The following is a 26967-nucleotide window of genomic DNA, read 5'->3' on the forward strand; positions in this document are numbered from 1 at the left end:
AGCGCAGTGTCGCAGTAGCTGGTAGCTGGTTGTTGATTCTTCTGCCCGGTTTGCGTCAGGACCTCTGCCTAACACTCTGCGTCTCGCTCGGTCGCACTGTGTCGCCCCCCGCGGAAAAGGATGTGTCGAGGAGAGCTGGTCACTGGACGAGAATGCTCGCTCTCTCATTCCTTCGTAGACGCGTAGCTTGATTGCGAGGTTGTTAGCAACGAATGTTACCAAAAATAAGGTTCTTCGGTGCTAGCTGCTGCTATACTACTAGTACTGCATACCAATGAGGTAGGATTAACGTACATTGACAATCCTAATTCAGTTTTTTTGTTTTGTTTTGCCTCTCAAAGGTAAAGACGGCTTGTTTTGTCGTCCCTCTCGATCATGTCCGTGTACTCCTTTCCATTCAGAACGTTCAAAATATTATTTGCACAGTTTTATAAGATGAAAATGAGCAACAATTTGTATGAAAATATGATAATTTTCATGAAAAATAATTAAATATTTTTAAAGCACGGGGACCTATCTTTTTACGTTAACTTTTACATATATGTCTCATGTATTTGTGGTCAGAGTTAATAAGTGGATAGAAACGCTCAATAACCCTACGAATTACCGCGCGGTAAACAAAAGACGAGCCCGCCCTCGATCTCGAAGTCTGCTGTCGCATGATCTTACTCCTCGCTAATTCCACTGCTGCTTCCTAACTGTACAGCTCCATTACTGTTACCTCCTTGATCCGATGTCTCGGACGCAGAAAATTACCAGGATCAAACCGGACCTGCGCACCCGCATCACGTCACCGCGCCATGGCCCAACCATAAAAAGCCCGACGCCGCTCCGGACCTGCGCCTCCACTCCAGCGCTCTGCCTCTGACCCCGCCACCACCACCAAGAAACAAAGGCACCGCGCGGCAATGCCTAACCCCTCCTCCTCGTCCCCGCCACCGGCGCCCGCCGCCGCCACTCGGCGCCGGCGGCGGAGGCGGCAGCTCCTTCCGCCGCCGCCGCCGTCGCCGTCGTCCTCCTCCTCTGCGGTCCCGGCCTCGGCGTCCTCGTCGGCGTCCTCGTCGGCGTCCTCCGCCTCCTCGGGGCTCTCCTTCTCCTTCCCGTCCTTCTCGCCCGCGCCCTCGCCGTTCCACCACCGCTTCCTCTCCCCGCTGCGCGCCTCCGCGGTGCCCTTCTCCTGGGAGCACCGCCCGGGCATCCCCAAGACCCCCGCGCGCCAGGCGGCGGCACGCGGCAAGGCCAGGGCGTCGGCGGCGGCGCTGCCGCTGCCCCTCCCGCCCTCCCTCCTCTCCAGCAAGGTCGGCGCCGCCGACGGCCCCTTCTCCGCCGCCGCGGCGGACGGCGGCTACCTCGTCGTCCCCGACGACGCGAAGAAGGCGAGGCGGCGCGGGCGGCAGCGGCAGCAGCGCCCCCCGGCGCTGGCCGCCACCCTGACAGACTGGCTCGCCGTGCTGAGCCTCTACCGGTCGTGCACGCGCTCCCGCGACTGCCTCGCCGGCACGCCGCCGCCGCGCCGCTCCCCCTCCCCGGCGAAGGCCGTTTGATCGCGCGCGCTACATACTAGTGAGTTCGCTGATACATCGCGCCTCGCGTCTCCCTGTGTGTGTGGTGCTGGCGCCCGATTAAGAATGTGCTTAGGATTAATCACACTTGGCTTGACGCTGTAATTAAGGTGGTTTGCCGTTTCCCCCCATGTGCGTGGTGCTCTATTTCTTTCCAGTTCCAGGCAATAATTGATTAATCCCTCCCCGCACGGTCAGTGACGGACTTGATGCGCCGGCAGCTGCTGCTGGTGGAGTGGTGGTGGCGGAAGCTCTGCTTTTACATGCTGGTGAACGGTGATGTTCTGATGCCGCATGCATGTGTCCCACCGTTAATTAGGTTGTAAGCTTGGTCACTGATTGGAAGCAGGCCACAGTTACTGTGAGGTATGAAAAAAAGGCCAGAATAATGTGCCGTTTGTTTGTGACAACTGACAAGATGGACATGCTGCTGTCCTTCCTCTGGCACTGCATTGTTCACTCTCTGATTACTCTGTTTTCCACTCGGTAAATCCAGCATCATTTTGACTAGTAACATACTAGCCTGTTTCAACTTTCAACGCACTGATGAACAAACTCTTATGAACCGTTGGGGAACGGAGAGTCGTCAGTGTGCAGTGTTCGTGCTCCCTTCGATTAGCTTCCTTAATAATTGCTGCTCGTCGCCGGACAAGTGGTGGCGTAGAAGAGCGAGCACCGCGGCGAGCAACCGGGGTGCCTGCGCGAGGTGCGGGACAGCGAGAGCGTCGGTTGGGTCACGTCGCCGGTCGTCTTGACCACGGAACCGCCTTTAATTTGCTGCCTGCTCTGCTGGTACCCAAGTGGTGTGCGCCGGGGAGCTAAGCTAAGCTCATCCCTCGGAATAATGTTTGGCTCCTTTAATTATTGTGTTTTTGGAAAGCTTGTTTTTCCGGTAACAATTGTAACTCAAGTCAGGGCTGGTGTCTGTCAAATCACTTCCAGATCTGGGGTGATGTTTGATGGTTAACTAATAGCCTGCGGAGCCTTGACAACTGGCATGTGTTTTGTTTGATATAGATTCAACCTTTTAAAATGCCAAATTTCTTCACCGTTGGATGGGGATCAAGCAATCCAGATCCTTTCCCCCCGCCAACTCTTTCCCACAATCGGCTATTGTTGGAGTTGCTCGGTCGCTCCCTAAAACGTAACGTAATCCATGTTCTACATAAACACAAAAAGATTTTTAGCGCAATGCCATTCACTAGCCTGAGGAGCCCTAACAACTGGCATATGTTTTGTTTTTCTCTAAATTCAACCTTTTCAAAATACTTCCTTGGATCAGGATTATTTGACGTTTCTCGACAGCCAAATACTACTTGATTGTAGGACGTTTTTGGTGGTCTGGAACGTCAGATAATTCCGTATGGAGCAAGGTAGTATGTCAAAATCTCTTCACCCTCGGACGGTGATCAAGCAATCCAGATCGTTTTCGCCGTCAACTCCCGTGCGCGCGGGCACCAACTCTTGCCTTGCCGCTGCCGTCCCTAGTGCTGGCGCGGTTCAGTGCAGACCCCCGGCCCTAGCCTAGCCGCGGCCATCCATCGCCACTGCGGTTGCCACATGCTGGGCCGGCCGCCTTCCTAAAAACCTGAAGAGATGACTTGATGCTAAAGCGTCCGCGCGGAGGTCGTTGGCGCTCGGCAACAAGCACTGCTATAACTTACCGTCCTCGATGCGAAGGCAATTCTCCTTGCTTGTTTGACGACGGCTCAATGCAAGTTACCTTGGAGTACAAGGGAGTGCCAAGATTCACCGAGTCGACACCGGTTCCCAAAAGTCAGCGGGGCCGTCCTGTGCTGCGTACTCTCTCACATGCGTGCACACACATGCGCGATCCAGAGTCAATTAGGCTACGTGTCTACTGCTCTGCAAGCTCGCTTTCGCCGGCCCGCCTGCTGCATGCTTGCCGTCGTCACGTCGGCTTGTCCCCGTGCCCTGCCAGTGCCAGGAACTTTCAGCACAGCAGCAGTGTCTGCTCTGCTAGTGTCATTGTGTCAAGTGTCATGCCCCGCATCATGCGTGGATGCACAGTGCTGCCGAATGATTGCCAATAATTGTGGAAGCTATTCTTTAACGCAGGACGTAGAATGTGCTCAGCCGTGTCCTGATTAATTACTGCCGGTGTAGCCTTCATCTAACTGCCTGAGGTCCCGTTTGGTTCCCATCACCTAAAAGAGAATCTTACTCGTATTAAATAAAATCTATCTATAAAATTTCTTTATAGATGAGTGCTAATTCTTCAGATAAATTTAATAAGTCTAATTAATCTATAATTTGCAACAGTCATGTTACAGTAACCATCTGCTAATCATAAATTAATATATCTTATTAGATTCGTCTCGCGAATTAGCCCAGTGGTTCTGTAATTAGTTTTATAGCTATATTTTATTTAATACTTAATCTTTGATCTGATAGGACTAAAGTTTAGCCTTCGGAAACCAAACACCACTGAGCATCCCGCGATGCGATGATACGGAGAAGTCAGCGGCGCTACCAAATCTCACCCGCTGAAAATAATCCGGATCGGGACGTCCTAGCAGTCAGAATTTTTTTACTAATTTACTCTAATAATACAACGTCCCATAATCGTTTTTTAACACTCGTTTTCTAGTTTTGGAATTTGTTGGTGTGTCGCTACTAGCTAGATAGATAGAGAATGTAAGCCGTGTTCAGAGTTCTGATAGGTGAAGTGTGGAGCTTTGTTTGTAGTCGACGAGATGCTACGTGCTTAGTCTTTGACCGCGGATTAGCTAGGTTTGGGTATAAAAAGGGAATGCACGATCCCGCTGCGGTTAATGCAGGCCGTTATTCTATACCACTTCTGGATGAAGAGACATTAGAAACAGTTTTGGAACGTGACGAGGGATTTAAAAAGCTTGCAGTGACATAAGAAAACTGCCACCCAACCTTGATTACAGTATGGATCAAGGGGACCTGAAGATTTGGTCAAGGCAGTTATAGCTCAACCTTGAGAGCTCGAAGCAGGCTTGTAACACGGATCAATGGTTTCTTTTTTTTTTTGAAACATTAATCCTATATTGGGTTTGATCTCGCGAGCTCTTATCGATCGATCAAGCTGCTGCTGTTTTTTAAGGAAACAGCTGCTGGTTGGTTGACCTCGCTAGCTAATCCGGATCCAGGACGTAGCGTCATGGCCGTCAGAATTTCTTCTCGCAACACGTTTCTGTAATGTTATTAACCCTATAATAATACTACGTACGGGCAAGCCCGGCCCGTCGCTTTTCGCTTGTTTTCTAGGCACGGAATTCGTTGGTGTGTCGCTAGCTAGAGAATGTAATTAAGCTGTGCTTCGCTCAAAAAAAAAAAAACCAACAAGAAGAAGAAGAGTGGTGTACGTACAGAACTTATATACTGAGCAACAGGCGCTAGGTGAAGTGAAGCCAGCTACGGCTAATAAAGCAAGGATTGAGAAGTGTTAAAAGTCGTTTGGAATGTGGTAAGGATTTAAAAAATGTTCGCAGAATCGCAGTGACATACTCACACACATACTGCCACCCAATAATGCAACCTTATCGATCTAGGCGAGTTGAAGACTGGGTCATCATCAAGCCAAGATTTAGAAGGCGTGTTTAAGATGTAGATCAGCCTCGATCGTAAGCTTAAGTTGGGCTTGGTCTCGATCGATCGGTCGATCGGCGGCTGGTTGGTTGGCCTCCCTAACTGCAAGCCAGCTACTGACCCCCCGGTATGCACGTACGGGGTGTAACATGTGTGCATCCACCGTAGGGCAGAGGGCGCGTGCACGAGCCGAGATTCCATCCACAGTGATCTTTCCGGAGAATCGCATGAGCTTCCCCCCACCCTTGATGGCTGCTGCCACCCCACCGGCCACCGCCGCCGGCGTCGTCCTTGCCCGTACAGAGATCAGGCGGCGTGGGATACGCCGTACGCCTTTCGATCGAGATCAGCTAGCGAACCGCCGTCCCCGTCCGGTCCGGCGGCTAGCTGGCTTTGGCGCCGACCGCCGGTGGTCGCGTGAGCGCCGACCCCCACCACGAACTGCATCCGCATCTCGCGCTGTCGTGGGGGCTCGGGACCGTCCCGATCGAAGAGTTATCCGCGCGCGTGCCGTACGGGCGCCGGCCAAATCCCAGCAACGCCGTCTCCAGCCGTGGCAAATGTCAGGCCCTCCTGCCTCCCTCCTCCGTCCCGGCTCGCGATCGAGCACGTGCCAACTGCCAATCAACCAGCTGGTCCCCGTCGTACATCGACGCCCTTCGTGCCCCCGCCACAACAGCGACCTTTTTTTTGGCAGGAAGGCGCAGGTCGCGTGTATAGTGGATCGTACGCGCGCGCGCGTGCGTGCACGGGTACGGTGGTGCCGCCGGCCGGCCGGCCGGCCTTCCGCGGCAGGGAGCGGCGCGCGGGGGGGCAGTCGGTGCAAAGCGCGCGGCGCTTCACGGCTTCGTCAACCTTTTCCTATCACGTCGCGACGCCGTACTACGTGCGGCCGGGATGCCCGTCCCCAGCTAGAAAGTTGCGGCGGCATTTATAGCTCAGTTCGCGTCCGCTTCACCGAGGCGCGGCAGCGTCGGCAGGCGGTGGATCTTCCTGCTCCTGCCTGCGCATGTGGCACGAGCCGGGCAGTGTTGTGCGACCGGTGCGGGGTCACCGCGTACGGCACGGTCCAGCCGGTCAGTCAGCGGCGCAGGCGGGCACGGTGGAGATGGGGGCAGAATGCTGGGCCACGTACGGGCACGGCAGGCGACGACGGATGATTTTTGATTGGGACGAGAAAATTGTTGACGCCGCCGCGTGCGTGGCTGGTTGGAACAGCTCAAAGCACCAGGCCGGCAGAGGAGAACCAACGAAGCAACAGCCCACCGCACTGGGCAGCACACGGCACACCGCTTCATAAGCGGGCGAGGGCGAACTGGCGGCGTGTCGAACGTAGGCACACCCAACTCACGACGAGGAGACTCCTCCCCCCTGTTGTGGCTGACGTAGCACCGTGTGCTGTATGCATCTGTTTGGTTATTAATTAGAAGTATTAAATATAGATTAAATATAAAATTGTAATTGCATAGATGGAGACTAGTTTGCGAGGCGAATCTATTAAATCTAATTAGTCCATTATTTAACAATATGGTGCTAAATATAGACTAATTACAAAACTATAATTGCACAGATGGAGACTAATTTGCGAGACGAATTTATTAAGCCTAATTAGCCCATGATTTCACAATATGGTGCTACATAAACATGATTTTGTTTTAATCGCCATCGTCGACAATATGATGCCCATGATTTTGTTAAATGAAATGGAACAGTTAATTGTACCGAAACAATAGCAGCTGCACCGAACATTTACTTACCAAGAATTAGCAAGATGAAACTAGTGGCAATGGATGAGAAAAAAACGGCATGAATAATTTCAGGCTACGTTTTTTTAGAATAATAGAGTCGAAACTCCAGTCTTACTTATCAAGACCATAGCAAATTCAGTTTACAGCACAGGTTTCTCGCAGCACAGCTCAGCTGGCAAGGTAGAACAGAAAGGAAACTAGCTTATTACAGAGAGTTTTAGAAGCGTCACACTCCCAACGGCAACAGGTAGCCCTCATTTGGCTTCTCCCAGACAGCATCAGGTTCACCCCCTGGTGTCTGCTTGGCAACAACTCAGACATGCCGTTGGCTCCGAGCGCCAGATGTTTGAGCTTGTTTGGAATCTGATCCTCCTCGAAGTCAGCTCCATGCTTCATGGGAAACTCAAACAGTTCCTCCTTCAGGTCTCCTACTAGTTCAGCAATCTTTCAGGTTGTTTTGCTAAAAACTTCAGCTTTGTTAGCCTGAGCTCGAGCTCTCGCCTCTGTAGCGGAGGGCAGAGGATTTTCCATGCTTCGATCATCAACAACATCTTGCGAAGAAGGCTTTGAACATTCTTCCATTGACCATTCTTAAAACACAAGAGATTTCTTAGCTTCCAAAGCTCCCACAGGGCAGCAGAAGTAAACACATTAACTACACAAAATCTCTTGTTGCTTAACCACATTTTGGCAACTGACTCAAAATTGTCACCGCAATCTACTTCTACTACGTCAGAGATAAAGTACCAAACTTGTTTAGCCACCACACAATCAAAAAAGAGGTGATGGGCAGACTCAATATCACTACAAAACAAGCAGGTTTTATCATTGATGTTAACTCTTTTCAACACATTATCTCTCGTGAGGACCTTGTTTTGAGAGAGTAGCCATAAGAAAAGGTGCACTCTAGGAGGGATTTTTAGAGACCAAACAACTGAAGGAAAAACAGGTTCTACTCCTCTAAAATTAATGATCTTGTAGACGGATTGTTTTACTAGGCCTTTTTTAGGTGATTTGATTCCAAAGGGGGAGAAGTGTGGAATCAAAGCAATGGTGGACAAATGTGGGGGAGAAGTAGTGGTCAAGCAAGGTTTGGGGTAAAAAAATCCAACAAATAAACCCAATACCAAATTCAAAATTTTGGGAGAAACAAAGAGGGAAACCATGGACTTAGGGGGAGGCCAAGTTCAAGATTGAATGGTGGTAAGCATCCAAGCAAGTCTAAGTGGTTCAATTTGTCAATTCTTGCAAATTTATGTTTGCTTTGATTGTGTTATCATCAATCACCAAAAAGAGGAAGATTGTAAGGAATATGGTCCCATTTAGGCCATATTTATTGTGATTTTGGTGATTGAGTGACAACATGATCATTGGGACTAACAAAGTGTCAAGTGAATGTAAGCAGGTCCCAGGGATATAATACAAAGCCAATGCAAAGGAAGAAATGAAGAAAGAACTCAAAGAAATATCGAATTGAATGAGTTCAGCAGGAAAAGGACGACCGGTTAAACCGACGGTCCAGAAGATGAACCGAACGGTGCATTGGTAGGAGCAATGTGATAAAGTTCAGAAAAACTCAGAGGCACTGGTTAAACCGACGGTGCTAAAGAAGGCGTCGATGCAAATAGGCTGTGGTTACTCAGTACATATGTTTTGATTTCAAAAGGGTTTCCAAATAAAGTCTTCAGCGCCGGTTGAACCGACGGGGTGTTGGTGCAATGACGCAAGCAAGCTCAGGCGTAGTAGAGAAACATTCAACGGCTATTGATTACTGCTTCTAGCCCCGATCAAACTCCGTTTTAAAACTGAAGTACTTAAGGTAGAAACAACCATTCAAGATTGGATAATTCCCGCAAGCGAATGATAACAAAGACTTAGCTTTAATAAGAACTCCCATCGTAGACGAACCCGGATACTTACTCAAAAGGAGGTTCATATCCACTGAGGAACAAGTAAAGGGAGGCCGACAACTCCGGCTCTCCTCTTGGACTTCTCCTCCACACACTTCCTAACCTACTCTACAAAGTAGCTCTAAAAGGTGGAGTCCCCCTTCTCTTCCTCTTCTCCAAATTGGTATATGTTGAGGGGTGCTCTTCTCCTCCTTTTATAGGTGGGATAGAACGGTTCCTGACGTCTCTAAGCATGTAATCTTTGCCAAGCGCATTGGGGAGAGCGTGGGGGATCTTCCCGCCAAAGATGCGCATGCCAGGAGGCCGTTCTGTTTCGGCCGAACCTAGGGTTTGGTCGACCCTAGGTGGCATCTCCCCGACATCGCCTTCCTTTAGCTGGCTGGCAGGTGGGCCCTGATGTTGATCCTTGGTGGTTTGCGCCCTGTTACCTGCTTTGCTAGATAGGTCCTTGAATCCATATGCCTGCCTCTGATTGGTTGGAAGTGTGTTTCTTAGCCTCTTGGGTTGATTTGCTTTGGGATGTGGGCCCTCCAATTCTCCTGCTCGTATAGAATGCTCTGAAATATATATTTTTTCCTTTGTTTGAGCATGGTTTTTCTCCGTATGTAGACATGATCTCCTGTAAATAGGGATTCACCAAAGCTTGTGGAAATGGTTAGAGTTAAACCCCTATCTCTAAGTTTTTGATGATTATTTATGTTTGAATGAAGCAGAGGTTGACGATTGGATTTGTAACTTAATAACCATTAACACTCACCCCCGTGTCAATAATCTCGTTCACTGAATGCGATCCGACAGCTCTCCGTCCAGATCGGGGAGATAAAAAAAAGGTTGTTTCTTCCTAGGAAACCCTAACCCTAGGGTTCTCTCCTCTTGGCTCAGTGCTCGACCGCCGCAGGCCTCAACCCGCCGTGCTGCTCATCCGGAGCACACCACGCAGGAGCTCTTCTACTTCTCCCTCTCTCTCTATACTCTCCTAGCTCAAGGGTGGTCGACGCGCCGCCGTGCGGCTGTTGCCCGCGGTCCTGCCGGTGCTCGCGCCACCGGCGAGATGCTCGTCGGCACGCCGTGGGTCCAGCCACTGGCTCCATGGCCAGTGAGCCGAACGCCCCCTTCTGTTTCTCCCCCACCTCTTCTCACGATGGCTTGGCGTGCGTCTCGCTACCCATGCTGCCGCCACCGCACTACGCCCTTGTGGGCCTTCTCGCCGGCGCCGCATCCGACCGAGTCACGCGTGGCTCCATTGAGGAGCTACGCCGGGGTGAACTCAGCGCGTGGTGCGGCCACGAGGTGAGTGTCTTGACAGTTAGGGTTAGGGTTCGTACTTCCGATTCGAGATCAAAATGATCTTCTTTTTTCTTTCTTTCTTTTCTTCCTCAACTCAATCTACTTCGCTAGATCGGCCAACTGATACCATTAATAGAACTAACAGAGATTGCTAGGAGTAGATCGACGGGTACATTGCATTAACTTGAATAAACAACAATAATTTACATCTGCGGCAGCTCATGGCGGTGACGGCGAGGTCGGTGAGACGGTGATGTGGTGGCCGGCGAGGCGAAGTAGATGTAGTAGTTGTGACGTCGGCGAGGTCGAGGGCGGCGTTGCGGACGAATCCCCTTGCTTCAGCACCTCTCCAGATTGGTGGAGCTAGCGTTTGTTGGGAGTCCTGTGGGACGAAGAACCTCTGACCCGTGCCCTGGTGGCTCCCCTTGACTTTATATGATGCTGCGCGAGAGGGGCCCACAGCCAATGAGAGGCTGGCGCGCCCCCGATCAGGGCGCGTGGGGAACGGAGGAATCCGTCCTTTGACCGATCGGGGATCACAACTAACATGATGTGCAGCTAAAACACTTGATATGGAGAAGTTAAAACCACAAGATTATCAACCAAGAACTTGTAAAACATCTTCTGGTGTGTGATGAGTAACAAGACATTCTCATATTACTATTTATGTAACACTTTTATAAAGCCATTTAATTGTGCTACCTTTTGCTAAAGTTCAACCCTGACAGCCATTCCCATCCAATTGTGGTACCTTCTGCTTAATTTCAACCCTGATAACCTGTCTCTCCACCACCGTATATCATTCTACACTTGATGTCAGGGGTAGCATGAGAAGATCCTACAGGCTGATACTCAGAATCTCCGCTTCCCTTCCATCCAGCGCCATTCAGGTTCTTATCATCAGTCCACCAAACCGGGCTTTGGACTTTGGTGGTATTTTTGATCCGTGATTCTCCGTAGTAACAACGTCAGATCAGAGTCTGGGCAAAGACATAATCAAGTGAAACCAACATGGAGAATCAAAAGTTGTCGAAACAAAACCGATCCGGCAGAAGGTTTGTAACAACATGTTGTTAACCGTGTTCTAGTGTATCGAACTAATCAAAGTTGGGGCGGGCGACCACGCCAGGCTAGCTTCCTGAGCATCGCTTCCTGGCAGGCAAAGCAGGACGCTGCTCCGGGTCCAAAGATCTTTGGTGTTGGGAAGAAGGTCAAACAGACAGAACAATTTCTCAGACTGCCAGAGACAAGCGATGGATTCATCTAAGAACAAGTTTCAGAACAGGTGTCTCAAGTGAATGAGAATCATAGCTTTTCGTTACCAAAAAATACTCCGAGTTCCTTTCACGGGGCTGCACTTGAATACTTGATCAAGTTTCCAGCTCCTCCATCCAGGCCTTTGAACGAAGGATCAACCTGCATTGGCACCAGTTGCACAACTAACGGGCGACCCCGAGCCAGGGAGGAGACGCGGCCTTAACGGGAGGCAAAGCGACGTGCCAGCAAGATCAAAACCCTGAGAGGGAACACGCGCGGCTTGAACCGGACAATCCTTTTTGAAAGGAATTTTCATTCCATCCATTAACTTACAGGCTCAGCGGCATCGCTGGCCACCAGGACCTCCATGCCCGAAGGCGTGCCATCCAACACGTGGATATTATTAGGAGGACACTTACACCCTTGTGCCGCTTTACCGGACAGTATTAACCCGACAAAATTTTAGCAAAACGCTTTGAGGGCCGGATCGAACGCGCGGCTTCTACCGGACAAGATTTTTAATCCCGTACCGCGGATCGTAGCAGAAGCGCGCCGTCTCATAAGGTGGCGGGCCTCGTGGGCACACCGGCCGTACCCGGCGCACGGGGGTCGCCGTGGCGCGGCAGTGGGTACGAAGGCACGTCGTTACCCGGCGCACGGTTAGGATCCGTGTCGCGGCAATGGGTACGATGTTGCGACTGAAATAAATTACAGGAAACCTTGAGACTGATGAGATCAGTTATAACCCGGCGCACGTGGGTTACGATCATCTGCGCACGACATGTGTGTGTGCGATTAGCAATCATCACCACCTTTTTTTATTGTATTTTTTGTTTCTGATAACTAGCCTACAGAATAACTGAAAGATCAGAGTAAAAGCTATTCGTACAGAGCATATGCATGGTCCATGATCGGTATGCTGTAGGTTAGGCAGAACCAACTACAACTCTCTGAAAGCCTTTGTTCATGTGCTCACGACACACACAAGCTCCGGATCCATTCAGCAGAATAGTTTCGCTCTCATCAAGAGAACTCCCTGCTGCTTGATGGAAGCACACAGAATCGTTTTAAGTCGGAATTCATTATGATAATTCCCAGCACAACGCGCCGTGTTAAATCGTTACTTCATTCAGTAGTATATGTAGCATTTAACATTCTTTTTTTTGGTTAGCTATCATTTCAACGATTATGCAACTATTGGTCTTCGTATTACTAGTGCCGTTCTAGCATTAACATTCTACCAGTATATACGTGGTACAATTTTTTTTTTCAGGCACAATCAATACACATTGACACAGATACATTATTAATACTAGTGCAACAATTCCAAGAGGGCAACAAAGTCTTTAAAAACTTGGGGGTTGCGGAGCACCACTTCCAAGAGCTTGCGATGGTCGCCACCGCCGACGCCGACGCCGTCGCTGACACGGGTAGAGAAAGGGTGCGGCGTGGGGTTTGGTCGTGCCAACGCAGAAGAAGCCACGAGCAGGAGAACCATGGCGACGGTGGCCGGGAGCACGACGGCAGGCCGGGACGGCGCAATGGATTTGTTGGCAGCCATTGCTTCACGATGCTAGCGCTGCTAATCAGTCTCAGTCGAGATTGGTTCGTGCCTTGAAGCGTATCGACACCACGACGTATTTGTAGTAGGTCCGCCACAGCTACTTGCCTCGTCTCCGTACAAAACCCAAAAATTCAATCGGCGAGCATGTGTGCTGATGGACATTGTTGCTCGTGACCTGGCTTGAAAAGTCAAAAGAGATGAGGTGTACGGATGCGCCTGTCATGAAATACTGCCTCTAGCTTAATTATGGGGTTGGACATGTACGTCAAGACAAGAAAAATAATGTAACGCTCACTCCGTTTCAATGTATTATTTGGTATGCATCTAAATATAATATATATCTAGTAAAATCTATAAATCTATAAAGATCAAAACGACAGTACATTTTAATACGGAGGGAGTAGTTTTATCGAGAGTATCGAGAGACTCAGAGGCAAATTGGTCTTTTCATATAAGCATCCATGCGTGATCTTGACCGTTAGTTTTTTTTTAAAAAAATGAAACAGTTCGTCGACGTGATAAAATCGATCGGGGCAGGAACCAAGAAGCTTACGTGCTTTTTATTAGTGCCACATCGAGGATCTTTGCGGAGCCGCACCGGTTCATTAGGGTGCCGTGCCGGACGGGTGGCGTGCTCCATCAAGGCACACCGTAACCCGGCCCACGGGCTGGGTCCGTGTGCGGCACGCACACCCAGCGAGTGCAAAATCAAAGGACTGAAAAATCGCCAGCCATCGCCGCCGGCGTCGCTGACCCGATGGTGCTGGCCTGTTTCAGTTCACCACCATCGGATCGGTGTGCAAGCGCATGACACGTGCGCTCAGCGATCGATTTTTTTTTTCATTTTGGTAATCCTCGCCGGCGACGGGAGGAAGCCCAACTCCTCGAACGCGACGCCGAGGGGCGCGGCGCTGACGTCGGTGGACGAAGCGCGCGCGGGGCGTGCACGCAGCCCATGACCAGAGAGACCTCCCCGGAGCCGATCCGATGGATGCGGTGGAGAGAGCGACTGCGCTCTATGCTTCTTTCGATTCGGAAAGAGGCAACTTTTTAGTCCCGTACCGTGGAGCGTGGCGGGCATGCACCGCCTCGTAAGGCAGCCAGGCCGGAACGGTGGCGTGCCTCATGGTGGAACACGGCAGATTGCAGTGCCGCCCAAACAACCCGGCATTGTATATGGGAATCGAACGCCCGCCATCAGCAGCTGGCACGTGACACACACGCGCCCTGGGCCTTTTTTATGTTTCGACCCACCCAGATGCGGCCTGCTGTGATCTCTTTCGCGGTTTGCGTCCAAGAGCGGGCCGGGCCGGGCCGAGCCGAGCCGCAGCCAAGCTAATGTAATACCTTTTTAAATAAATTGCACTTATAATACAAAAACTTGGCAGGTGGGTGCAGATTGATCCAACAACTTATAAAATATCTAATTTACTGCAACAACTTGTTAAATTGATGCATTGGTGATGTATTTGGCCATGCCAAAAGAAAAAACAACATTAAAACGATGGTGAAAGAAACTGAGATTAATTTTACATTAACATCTACTGGCAGCAATTATCCTGCCTTTGCTACACTTTCAGATTTAGCCTTGCTGAATGCCTGATTAATCATCTGCATACGTACCTCGTCCAAGCCATCTCCACCATAGGAGGCATTTGCCAAGCAATTACACTTGCACTATAATATGCTTGAAACGAGTAACCTTTTAATCTTCCTGTACTGCTTTGGGAAAAAGATTCTGACCCTCAAGGCGAATTTCCCGGTGCATTTTATTCCATAATGCTCCAAACTGGCTGTGAAACTTATCCTGGAAACACGCTTTTGATTCAGGATAAAGAAAGTATGGATTCCGGTTCCATGCATCTCTTAATGCTGCCCTGCTGTAGATTAACTTCTGACCAGTCTTCATCTTACTAAGAAGATCTCCAACTCTTCTATGGATGACAGGCCCCAGGACAACTGATGGTGACAGTGACAGGAACTCCCGAGCTTCCTCAAGACATGGCAGGACATCCCCCTTGAGCAAAGCACAAGCGAATACCTTTGACCGGATGGAGGCATCATTCACAGGTACACTATGCAGGGGAAGTTGCCAATTATGTGAGAAAAGATGGGACGGACAAAGCAGTAGACTTGATCCCTTTTAGGATCCTAGTACATTCCTCGATCTTCCAGTGGTGCAGAAAAGGTGCAGAGAGAACTAGCATACTTCAAAAGCCAGGATGGCTTCACACTGGTTACACCATGCATGTAAGGTCTATTTTTTATGAACTAGTTCTGAGTAAACTACAAACTCTGATGCAGTTTGGGCAACAGAAGATCGGTGGAGATATACTGTATCACTGAGAGCACAGGATTGGTAATGAAAGCTCGAACCTTCCTCACATCTCTTGATGATGATGCAGAGAAGGTACGAATTCTCTTTGCAGCCCTATCAGCCCGCCCAGCACATATCCCTTCCCCTAGAATTTCCTCTTCAATGAACTGCATTGGTTTTTTTGTCAGATTCACTCCTCCAAGCCTCTTCAACATCCTCAAAACCCCCAAATTTCCAAGAAAATTCCTCACAGGATTGACTATGGTGAAAGATTAATCGAAGAAGTTGCTTCCTCAATTTTAACATCTCTTCCATTGTTTTCAGATGAAGTGAGTTCACTCTACAGAATTCCACTGTATTTTCTGACAATTCAAACAACTGCAAGGCATGAGCAATGGTTAAAGCATCACTGCTAGGATTGGTAAATTTTGCATGGGAATCTCTAACCATGGCCTCGAGTTTCTTCTTCTGTTTCTTTCTTTCTTGTTGATCCTCATCATCTGGGTCCGGGTTATGTTCTTTTGACTCGCCACTAAATTCATTTTGCATGAGAAAAGGATTTGGAAAACTCAAAGAAGATGCAGAAGCAGCCGCAAATCCCAATATGAAGTTAGGTCTGGCAAAGCATTGCTGACTCTTCAAAATTTTAATTATTGTCAGAAGAAGCCGAGATGCCGTGGGCTCATGGGGTACTGCACCATAGCCTTCCCCAAGGGTGTGAGTTTGCCCTGGCTATCAAGTGCTTCCAATGCCTTCAAAGAACCCTCAGTTTTAACCAAACTTTCCTTGTTAGGAGGTGTAGGGAAGGGCAATTTGAACTACAACATAATCAGGAAAGGATACACATCAGAAAAATAAGAATGAAAAGGTAACTACATATTTTATGCCATGAATTGTAAAACTTATCAATATCCATTGCACATCAACAAATATGAAACGGTATTGCATAAAAATTAATGCGAAATGCAATATATCAGAACAGAAGATAATCTAATAATGGGAAACAGCTTGTAATCACATTACCTCATCAATTTTCATAAACTTGAACATAAGCACAATTCCATCAACTGGAACTCTTCTAATCTCAGGTTCAGAGAACTCTGGGAATAATTCATCTTTACCATATGCCGCAGCTGAGTAGAGACGGTAACAATGTCCAGGCCCAGTTCTTCCAGCTCTCCCAGCACACTGGGACGCAGATGCCTTGCTTATCTACTGTATTTCATAACTCACCATCCCAGTAGCGTGATAGTAGTTCTTAACTTTTTGTTTCCCAGTATCAACTACATATTTTATTCCAGGAATTGTTAAAGAGGTTTCTGCAACATTTGTTGCGACAACAACTAATCTTTCATCCTCAGGAATATCCTGGAACACTTGAAGCTGCTGCGAAGCTGGTAACATTGCATGAAGTGGTAAAACGCGAAGCTTACTATGTGAAACAGACATAGGTTTTGTGCATTTACCAAGACAAGGAACACAAGGAATTGACTCTTCCAAACTTGTAGCATCACTCGATTTTTCAACACCCCCCTGTACTTCTGCTCCTCTTGATATGGCCTTAAATGACGCCTTCAGTACAGATGAACCCTCGGCACCTTTCATGAATTCTAATACTGGAGCATCCTCACTGTCAGTGTCCGTCTCATCCTCTGTTTCAATATCAGAAGAATCTACATTTGGCCCAACATTCATCTCATCTTCCTCATATGAGGAAAACATTCATCATAGGCTTCATAAATCTCCTTGTCTACTTCTGGGATTACGCTACTCTCATCTGCCTCAACTTTTTCAGGCTGCTTATCAGTCTGCTGCTTGGATGCTCTTCTTACATAAATAATCGACTTCTTGTTGGCCAGTAACAAAGACAAGGATTCCACCTCGAGGAAGTCTCTTGTGGATTGACATAACTTTTTTATAAGCATGCCCTAAATAATCATCATGTGTCCTCTTTGAGAAGTGAACTGTTACTGGGAATTGACGTACAGGTACCTTTAAAGCTGGTGGGATCACATCAAACAATCTTGTGTTCGAACTGAAGTCCTTCAGTTGCAAGGTAGCACTCATCAGCACAACTTTTAACTGATTAATAACTTCTTCAGGACTAATGAGCCCCAAACGTAATTTATCCAGATGCTCTGCATGCAAATTCTGCCGTATGCATATAAAGGTTAACAATAGCTATATTTTTTCTTTCATACAGATGAAAACAAAGCAAAGTATTAAGTTTCAACCTTGCGAAGCTTTACAACTCTAGATAGCACCCAATAAGTACATCTGTGCTCAAGCTCCTTTCATGTGCCTCATCCAAAATTATTACAGAATAGCTCTTCAGCAGAAAGTCACTCTGGAGAAGATCAGCAAGTCATCTGATGAGCAGGATCATTACAATTATGGAAGAGGCTATTAGAAAAACATGGGTGAGGATTAATTGGGTGTCAATTCGAACAGCTTATATGAAGAATAAGCCCCAATAGAGTTGTTATGCTGGCAAGTGAACATGACAAACCTTGATAGCTATGACCTTCAAAGTTAAACCAGTTGCATTTTCAGCCAATCTTAACCCTTTTTTTCACAAGTTATCATGGTAAAAAGTAAGTTGAGTCAATAAAATGCTTAAATAGACAAGGTAGAAGCAACCAAGAGAAGTAATCAGATGCACAACCTGGATCTCTCGCAGCAAAATGCCATCTGTCATAAACTTGATGGAGCAGTTACTCCCTACCATCTTATCATGCCTAACTTGAAAACCAACTTCCTTTCCCAGCTTAAGGCCCAGTTCATACTAAAGGTGGCAATGGGTACAAACCCACCGGGTTTACCCACCCCAGACCCACACCCACGAAGGCAAACCTATACCCACGGGTAAACCCATACCCATCCACGGGTATAGTTTTTTCCCCATACCCATCCCCACGTGGGTGACGGGTACCCATCATACCCGAATCAACATTGAACAAAAAAATTAAATAGATAGTCATTCAACAAACCATTCTCCAGCAAAACAAAAATCATTCAACAAAAAAGTTAAGCAAACCATTCAGCAATAATAAAATTGATATAGTCTCAAAATGCTAGTCTCAAAAGTCAAAATGCTAGTTGCACAAACTTATTACAATTAAAACTGATATAGTCTCAAAATACTTAAATACTTGATGGACTGTTGGGCACTTGGGCTGTTGGGCTGCAAATTTCTAAATGGGCTAAATTAATTGGGTCTTTTATACCCATGGGTAAATGGGTATGGGTTCATGGAGAACGAACCCGTACCTACTATACCCATTGGGTCCTTCTTTTTCCCTGTTAGCAGACCCGTGGGTCTAACATTTTGCCCAAACCCGCCCTCTAATAGAGTTTTTACCCATTGGATCTTGGGTTTCGGGTACCCGTTGCCACCTTTAGTTCATACGAAACCCTCCTAGCTGTGGCAAGAACAGCAATACGCCATGGTTGGGTGATACCAATAATCCCTTTTCTGTCAACTCGATTGCTTGTGCCAAAGCCAGCTTCATACAAGAACTGCAGAAAACAAGTGGCACAATGAGCAATGATTAAGCTGGCAACTGTTTACCACATGCAGATAGTACCAGAAGCACTCAGCTTAAAAGGTTAAAAAACACCGTGTCTTTGCACATCCTCACCTGTGGGACCTAAGTGGTCTTACCACAGCCTGTTTCTCCACACAGAATTACAACAGAATTTTCATAGATAGCTTCCATTATTTCCTGTTCCATCATTATTATTGGGAGATCCCTCCTTGCTTTCTCAACCTCATATGGCCTTGATACAGGTACTACAATTGGTGGGTTGAAGCACTCTTCTACAACAGCTTCCTCCTGTATCAGTTCTTCATCCTACCAAAATAAAAGAATTACGAATGAGTACACTCTGATGTAAGTACAATAGCCTCTAGTTGCAATGTCACTAGGGAACAGGTAAATCCAATATTTTACAAAAAAATCTTCTCTTTATATTACAAAAAAGATACACGACTCTCCTACGTGTTCGAGAAAAAATATTTTACAAAAATCACCTAAATGATGAGGAGGTGAACAAAAACATAGTACAGATGTAGTTCACCTGCAAATCAATCTCCTCGCAAGAGCTACTTGGAAGACTTGGTTTAATTGTTGAAACCAACATGTCAGAAAGATCAAAATTCCCTTCAGTTTCTGGTTCTGGATTGCTCATCCCAACATCTACCATTCCTTCGCATTTCACTGGTTTCATTGCATCATTCTCTATGCCATTCTTACTTTTCCTACCAGTCAAATTTCTGTTACATTCTTTTGCATCTGTAGAATCAACAAATTTATGTGGGAAAACTTCCTCTGAAGCCTCATTGCTTTCAGAATCTTTCTGATAACCATCTTTCTTGAATAACAAGAGTTCTTCAGGAACAACCAAACCTGCCCTGGAGAACTGGGCAGACCGCCTAAGTTTTTCTTTCAAAGTCTCAGCCTGCACTAGAATAAAAGCCTATGAAGAATTTACATCTAAACTATGAAAAGTAACAAATCTGACAGTTACGACGTCTATTATACTTGACCGATAGTGCCTGAGGCATGCAGCAACAAATATCCATCAACTGAAATCTTATGATTCCTGTCATGCCAAACCACCATTATATAACATCATCAGAAAATATACACCATTCTTGACAGAATAAATTGAGATCAGTGTACCGCAAAATCTCAAGCTTTTTGCTTGCAGTAGCTTCTTTTGCCTTTCCTCCTGGGAAAATTCAGTCCGCCATTGATATAGACACTCTAGGAACAATTATCAACAAAACAAGTACTAGGATAAGGAGGTGTACCTCCAGCTTCTGCAGCTTTTTTAGATTACTCTTGCTTATCTTTGGGTCTTGTCTGTTCTTCTTACCATTCTAGCAATACAGAGGTTATGTAAATCACACTGCTGACCACACAGCTAACACTAACAGCAGGTCCAAATGAAACCCGAGAAATAGGTTCCGGATTAAATTTGCAGCACCTTGACTTTCCCTTGAGCCTTGTTCTTCCTCTTGCAGGGCAAAAGCTGAGCGTTGCTACCGTCCATGCTTGAACTACAAACAGAGCAAACAGCAACCATAAACAAATCACCACACCAGATGCAAACAAGGGGCAACCGACCTAGCTAGGGCAGGGACGGATCAAAACAAGTTACAAATACTGAAATTAGTGAATTACCTTGCTGCTTGCATTGTGATCGGTGCCGTGAAGGTGCGTGAGTCCTGCGCCGGTTTGCGGCTTGCTGGGTGCCTCTCCCCCCCCTCTGCCTCGCGCCTCGCGCGGTAGCCGCCACCCTCCCTCGCCGAGTCGCCGTATCCAGGCGTCGTCAGCCTCGCGCCGCCAATCGCCCCACCCAAACCCAGGAGCAGAAGTGCCGGAGGATACAGCATTTATACTAACATAGTACTATAGTAGTTTCCAAATATTTAGTAACGGAGGGACTAACATTTACTTAAGCATCTGTTATATTTTCGTATACTTGCACTAGGTTTTTAAACAAGGCAAATGGACAAACGCCGTATAAAAAAATTAATGGTGTCAGATATTTAGGAACAAAAGGAATACTAGTCCTTTTGTGTTGGCTGACACCTGACAGTGACAGTTGAAAATCGAGTGTGTAGTTTATAATTCGACAGTTTGTCTCAGCAAATTATGTCGCTCATCCATATGACCACCATTTGTGATTAGCAAAACTTTATATACATGTAGATTCAGGTTTGATTTTTTGCCGCAGATTGACATGATTTACGTTTCACAACGTGATTATCACAAGTGCACTTATAACAAAGCTATTCTTATAATAGACCTACTCAGCTGATGTACAGAGCATATATAAGCATGCCCGATTGTATCTGGACATAGAAAAACGCACGTCCTCCATGGCAAGAACAACTCTAGATCCCATCTACAACCTATCAACGATGAAATCAACCGACGAACTGGATCACAAGATCTTGGTGAAGTTGCTGACCACTCTGAAAATTAGCATTTTCAGATAACAGACATGATCATTGCACACTTTTGGTTAGATGTAAAGGCTGGTCAGTGGACTTTTGCATTGCGGGCCGGTTACTCTGGTTGACAAGGTGGTGAAGCCAAACGACTAAATCCAAGATGTGATCCTCGGTCCTTGCCTTGTCGGCATGGTAAAGCGTCTCGATCGGATCTGCTTGACCTGGTCGTCTCCCAACCCTGTCGGTCCTGAAGTATGGAAAGCAAAGGGGACGTCAAATCTCGGAGAACTGTCATTCCCGAAGTGCGTTAACAAGACCAGTGGAAAATAGTCATCTTACCCCGATTTCGCCCATTCACTAAACCTCAAGAAGCCTCGGGCACTGAAGTAAGCATAAGAGGCAGTAGATGCATAAATCTCAATATAACTGAATCAACCATAAAACAATTGATTCGATGTAAACAAGCTATAGTACCAGGTGGTATTGACTGCCATAGGAACAAGCCATTTCAATGATTTCTCCATGCGAACCCTTATATCATCAATGGTGAGCTGCATAAGAATTCAGGGATCAGAATGTGAAAACGTTGGTGATGTGATTCACTTGTTCTCTGGCTGTATTACCTCCTGAGGCACTGAGGAAGTTTTTAATCTATTTGGTAGAGCCGATCTGACCCTCGGTGGCAGCCCCTGGTAGAGGGCCTCTCTTGTGTTTGATGGTACGTAACCTGATCGAGAGACCTATAGCCCAAAAGTATGTTTAATGCTCTGCCTTCAAAAGTTCATTGGCAGGTAGTGAAAATTGCTGAAAGTCGTTCACTCAGCAAATACTATACCTAGAAGATTTCTCTTTTGTTTTTGGAAAAGATCCAGTTATCCATTAAGGGAAGTCGTATGTACAGAAATACACATAAGGAACAAGAAGTCTTGAATATAACATGTGCTAGTATGAATGTCGTAATATTTTATCGATATGATGGCAAAAGCAAGCAAATAACTCAGAATCTGAGCTTAGTTCACAAAAATAATGAGAAAAAACTTACAATGCTATATATCTGAATGATAATGTTTGCATAATGCAGTGCCAGTCCGGCGGGTCCTAGCCTTTGACAGCTCACAGTTGATTCAGCGCTCAAAGCAAATCCATCTACAAATGCATTACAAGGATCAGCTGGCAGTAAATTTGACTGATTCAAAAGGAGACATTGAGCCATGGAAATACCAGAAGATCCAAAAGTATTTTTGATCTCAATATGTAAGTAGTGCACAATTTCTACAAGCTTCTCGACCACCTATCATGACAAATTTATGTCATAAGCAATATAGGGCAGGTTGCATAGCTTACATGCGAATTTTACAGCAAAAGAGCTACTTACTTCTTCCAACATCTTGGACCAGAGAGATCTTTTCTTCAAGCTCTTCACGTAACTCCTTTGGGTCTTCAACTCCAGTCTCACAATTTGAATACTATCTCCTACATAATAATCTGATTATAGACTTACAGTATCAAAGGCTCAAGGAACTATAGCTACAGTCATAATGAGATGAATTTGGACTTTAAAGAAAGATTAATGATAAGAGAAAATTTCTTTTCCTTAGCTTCCACAATCCCTTTTTGTTCAGGTAATGGACACTGTCTACAATCTCCATCTGTTCAAAAAATGGACACAGAACAAAAGGCACAATGGCATAGATAGTCCACGTACCTTTTTCAAATCTCTCTGTATCCTTTCCCTTTAGCTTAGAGTTGTATTCTTGCTCAAATCTATCTAATGCATGAAGCTCATGGTACAAATCCTAGAAAAAGAAGAAAACAAGAAGATTAAAAAAAACTTCCCTCGAGGCTTCCAAAGATTACTTCAGAGAACAACACAGTGCTCACAGTTGTGCGTTGAACAAGAGTCATCAACTTTTGCATATCTGCTATGGCTGTTTCTTTCAGTTGCTTCTGGGTTGCACTTTCGGATTCTAATCTAGACACCAAATGACCAAGATAGTATATAATAAACTCATTTGCATAATTCATTGCTGCCTGTCAAATAATGATAAATGCTTACTTGACAAAATAGCGGTCCAGGTTATGCCACTGGGGATCTTTGCAACGGTTGCCAAACCTGACAACCTCTTGGGAAAATATTTTCAGCTCTTCCCTGCAAATGTTAACCTCTTGGTCAAAGGTGATCAGAAATTCACCATGGTAGTTGATGAAAATCATCATGTGTACCTTTTGTCATTAGCTGCAATTCGCATCAACTCACTCATGTCACTGGAAACCAAACTCTGTACACCTTCAGAAGGAAGCACTACTTGTTTGAAGTAAGTAACAGTGTCTTCGGAGAGAGATTGCATAATACTGGCACCTTTAAGTATTGTGTTGGCAACCTCAAAAGCAAGAATTGATATCTTGCACCCTTTGTTCTTTGATCTAGAAATGAAGCCACCATCTGGGCTGAAGGTCGTCGCCAAGGATCCTAATGTGTCTAAAATCTCCACTGCTTTGCCAAATCCAGCCATGCTGGCCGTCCCAAGCATAGAGCCAAGTCTAGGAGCCTGATAAGAAAGGTCAAGGCTTTCAGGACATAAACCATTTCACATTTCAGTAATGCAGAAAAGGGAAAAGTTATACAGCATAGGACAATTCATTTTCCTGGATTCAGAGACTAGTCAGCATAAATATGAATCACAGCTAAGAAGTATGAAAAATGTGTCTATTTGTCACTGATTCAGCTAAATATAACTATGCGAAATGCAAATACATTAAAATTTTATCCACCACTTGCCTTCCTTGTTCCAACGTTTCTAGACCTGTCTATCCTCGGCTCAGACAACCCCATTTTGCCAGATAGAACTGTCTCTCCAGATGTCATCGCATGCAACTTACTGTTCCCGGGAAGAAGGAAATCATCATCCTTGAATGAGAGCAGATTAGAATCCCAAGCCAACTCCTGCTTCTCCGCAATCTCCATGGTTTCTTCAACACCCTTAACCTTCTGCTTGTGTGCAGCACTCATCGTGTCACTGAATTCGCTGATGCCATCTGCAGCATCCTCGAAACTGGCATCTGCTATGCCAACGAACCTTCTTGATTTCAGAACTGCAAAACAGTAGGCACCACCATGAGCAAATTTCTCCAATTACTCCAGTCCAATCTACCATTACAAAGGATTGGATTTCTTTTTTCAAAAAAAAAGAACAGGAAGCATGTAACGCGCATACCGTAGCAGCTGTTGCAGTCCATCCACTAGGCACCTGCTCCCCCGACGAGACCGGCATCAACGAACGCTCCCGAGAAACCAAGAAGCGCCGGCCGTTCACACAACGGACCATGAAGGCATCCGCAGATCCCTCACGCCACCCCGGCGCCGCGCGGAAGGTGCTCGACGGAATGCCCGCCGGAGTCAACGGGGGCCGCTGGAAAGATGGCGCCCTCGTGGCTCGTCGCGCAAGGACCGAAGAGAAGTTGCGCGAAAATGACGAGCCAACCGCACCAACCGAAAACCCCCCGTACGCAGGAAGGAAAAATCGCGCCTTGACACGAAACGGAGAGCAAGAAATCCGGCAGACGAACAAACTAAAAGATGGAACTTTTACAATCTCCCCGAGAGCGCGCGAGCTTCACAACCGGGCAAAGAGAGCACGAGGCTCGTGGCTGGCTGGTGGTCCTCGAGAACCGGGATCTGGAGCCGGAGAAGGAAGAGGAGTCGCACGCCGCCGCCTGGCCAGCGGAGGAGGGAGACGGGAGAAGATGAGGCAGCAGTTTCTTTCCCCGGGGGACGAGTAGAGTATTTCTCCTGCCTTTTCCGCTTGGGCGCCAACCGGACACGACAGGGGCGACAGGCAGGCAGGGTGCCGCCGGTTCTTCACCGATCCCTCCCAGCGGCCGAGTCCACGCGCTGACCCCGATTTTTTATCGGCGCGCGCGCGTGCGCGGTCGCTCGGAGACGCCACCTGCGCGCCGGGTGGCCGCCGGACTCGGTCGGCATGGGGCGAGGTCGCGAGGATTGTTGGCTCTGGCCGGCCGGGCCGGCCCCGGCTGTGGCTTGGCTGCTGGTGAATCTGGGTCGCTTTTGAGCTCACCTGCTGCTGCTGCTGACAGCTGCGGAGTGGGGGTCACGTTCTTGGTGCCGAGCCTGCGTTGGGTTTAAATTTTGGGTTGAAAAAACTCGTGAGCATTTAGTAATCCCATTATTGATGGGGCCCGAAACGGTCTCCTCCTGTGATCACGGTGTCTTGTATATACTCATTAGTCTTTTGATCTTTCTAGATAGATTTTACTATACATCTAGATATAATATATATTTATATATAAATAAATAGATAATTATGCATCTAAAAAGTTAAAACGACTCATAATTTAGGATGAAGAAAGTATCTGGTATAACTATATCTGTTCATATTGGATTGTGCAGAATTACATCAGAATTATAATTAGGGGCAGATCTAGGAGTGGGCCGGATGGGCCCCCACCCACCCTAAGATTTGGCTTAATGATCCTCCTCCTCTTTTCTCATATCTATCCTTATTTATTACTAATAGAAAAAATAGTTACTAATTATTTTCTTATGTACAACAATTGATAGTTGAATTGAGAAGGTGAAATATAAAAAATTAGATTGGCTTATTCACTAGAGTATCTAAAAATTATTGTATTGGGCCATCCTAAATAGAAATTCTAGCTTCTCCACTGATTATAATTCGAGGCATTTGTATATTTGTTACTATTAGTTTCCATCTTCTGCAAAAATGGTAGATCTTGTAGTGTTTCTTTTATTTTAAAATTTCCTAGTGACGAGCTCGCAAAAGTAATAGAAGCAGTGTCGAAATCCTTGTGTTTTTTACCGACCGAAAGAGATAGGAGTTGAACGCTGACCCCTGTGTGTAAAGTAAAAAAATCTGCACTCGAGTGCCCATCAATCCTTGTCCGACGGCCCGAGTGGTACGGATCCTGGCCGTCACGTCCAGGTCCCTGTCCCTTGAAATCCATGGCTGGTCGCTCACCTAAAACTGTAATAAAAGTAAAACTGTCCGCGAGAGATCGATCCCGAGGACCCAAGAGCCGCCGCCGCCGCTCTCATTACTACGCACGCAAACGCAAGCACAGCACGACCATCTGACGATACGGACCTCGCTCGCGTGGCCGCCGCAGCCTCTCCGGCCGCCGGCCGGGCAGCCGCGCGCGCCCCGTGGGCCGTGCTCACCGAGTGCAGAGGACGATGGCACGCCGGGCGGCGGGGTTGCGGCGGCGCTGATTCGCGCCGGGACGGACGGACGGCGCTCGGTGATCCAACGCCGATGGTGGTGGCTGGCGGCACGCAGGCCGTGGTCCGTGGAGGAGCGCCGCCCCGCCCGGCCCGTCCTGTCCCGATCCGATCTTACGTTGGCGAGGAACTTTAATTCCCAATTCGCAAGGAAGGAAGCCTCCCGCATGTGGTGTGAGCTCAGTCAGGTCTGAATGCGCGCACCGGTTGACTTTGGGTTGGCGTTGACAAATGGGACTTGCTGGCCACATAAACTACTAGCCACACACCCCCCCCCCCCCCCCTCCTCTTTTTGAGGACCACAAACTACTTGCCCTTGACAAGTACGGAGTACATCAGCTGGGAAACATGTTGGGGAAGAAACACAGCTTTCCTACGCTCACAAAGTCTCTGCGAAAAGAAAGAAACGGGTAATGGACTGATGGGGCAACTGACCAGAGCACCGTGTCGACACCATCGACCGAGCCGCTCGCTCCTGTAAAACCTGTTGTCATGTCGTCAGGCCGTGCGTGTCGCACGAC

General features: G+C 47.3%; 2 protein-coding genes and 1 pseudogene across 3 annotated transcripts; 1 reads left to right on the top strand and 2 right to left on the bottom strand.

The window, feature by feature from the left end:
* The first annotated feature begins 890 nt into the window (after nucleotides 1-890).
* Nucleotides 891-2528, top strand: LOC112899121 (myc-associated zinc finger protein-like). Its single transcript, XM_025967469.1, has one exon. It carries the CDS (start codon nucleotides 909-911, stop codon nucleotides 1542-1544), a length of 636 nt encoding a protein of 211 aa, XP_025823254.1. The 5' UTR covers nucleotides 891-908; the 3' UTR covers nucleotides 1545-2528.
* An 11760-nt stretch (nucleotides 2529-14288) lies between these two features.
* On the bottom strand, nucleotides 14289-20877 carry LOC112899122 (annotated as a pseudogene).
* Nucleotides 20878-21013: 136 nt separating this feature from the next.
* On the bottom strand, nucleotides 21014-25172 carry LOC112899120. Of its 2 annotated transcripts, XM_025967467.1 has the most exons (13): nucleotides 24405-25172; nucleotides 23969-24282; nucleotides 23413-23738; nucleotides 23246-23338; nucleotides 23071-23161; nucleotides 22895-22985; nucleotides 22565-22662; nucleotides 22411-22480; nucleotides 22232-22335; nucleotides 21813-21929; nucleotides 21664-21740; nucleotides 21529-21570; nucleotides 21014-21436 (listed from the first exon to the last, which is right to left on the bottom strand). In XM_025967467.1, exons 1-13 carry the CDS (start codon nucleotides 24424-24426, stop codon nucleotides 21244-21246), a joined length of 1638 nt encoding a protein of 545 aa, XP_025823252.1. In that variant the 5' UTR covers nucleotides 24427-25172; the 3' UTR covers nucleotides 21014-21243. The 2 variants fall into 2 exon arrangements, with proteins under 2 accessions (XP_025823252.1, XP_025823253.1); XM_025967468.1 differs by lacking the exon at nucleotides 24405-25172 and having other exon boundaries at nucleotides 24070-24248.
* Between the last annotated feature and the right edge of the window lie 1795 nt (nucleotides 25173-26967).

Source organism: Panicum hallii, chromosome 7, assembly GCF_002211085.1.
Source record: "Panicum hallii strain FIL2 chromosome 7, PHallii_v3.1, whole genome shotgun sequence".
Classification (NCBI taxonomy): domain Eukaryota; kingdom Viridiplantae; phylum Streptophyta; class Magnoliopsida; order Poales; family Poaceae; genus Panicum; species Panicum hallii.

What these genes read in the sequence shown, in the direction of transcription:
- LOC112899121 (XM_025967469.1), top strand. Translation starts at nt 909, where the DNA reads ATGCCTAACCCCTCCTCCTCGTCCCCGCCACCGGCGCCCGCCGCCGCC.
- LOC112899120 (XM_025967467.1), bottom strand. Translation starts at nt 24,426, where the DNA reads ATGGACTGCAACAGCTGCTACG. An exon ending in GAAACGTTGGAACAAGGAAG is followed by an intron (nt 23,739 to 23,968) that starts GCAAGTGGTGGA and finishes CTTTCTTATCAG; the next exon opens with GCTCCTAGACTTGGCTCTAT. An exon ending in ATTGCAGCTAATGACAAAAG is followed by an intron (nt 23,339 to 23,412) that starts GTACACATGATG and finishes TAACATTTGCAG; the next exon opens with GGAAGAGCTGAAAATATTTT.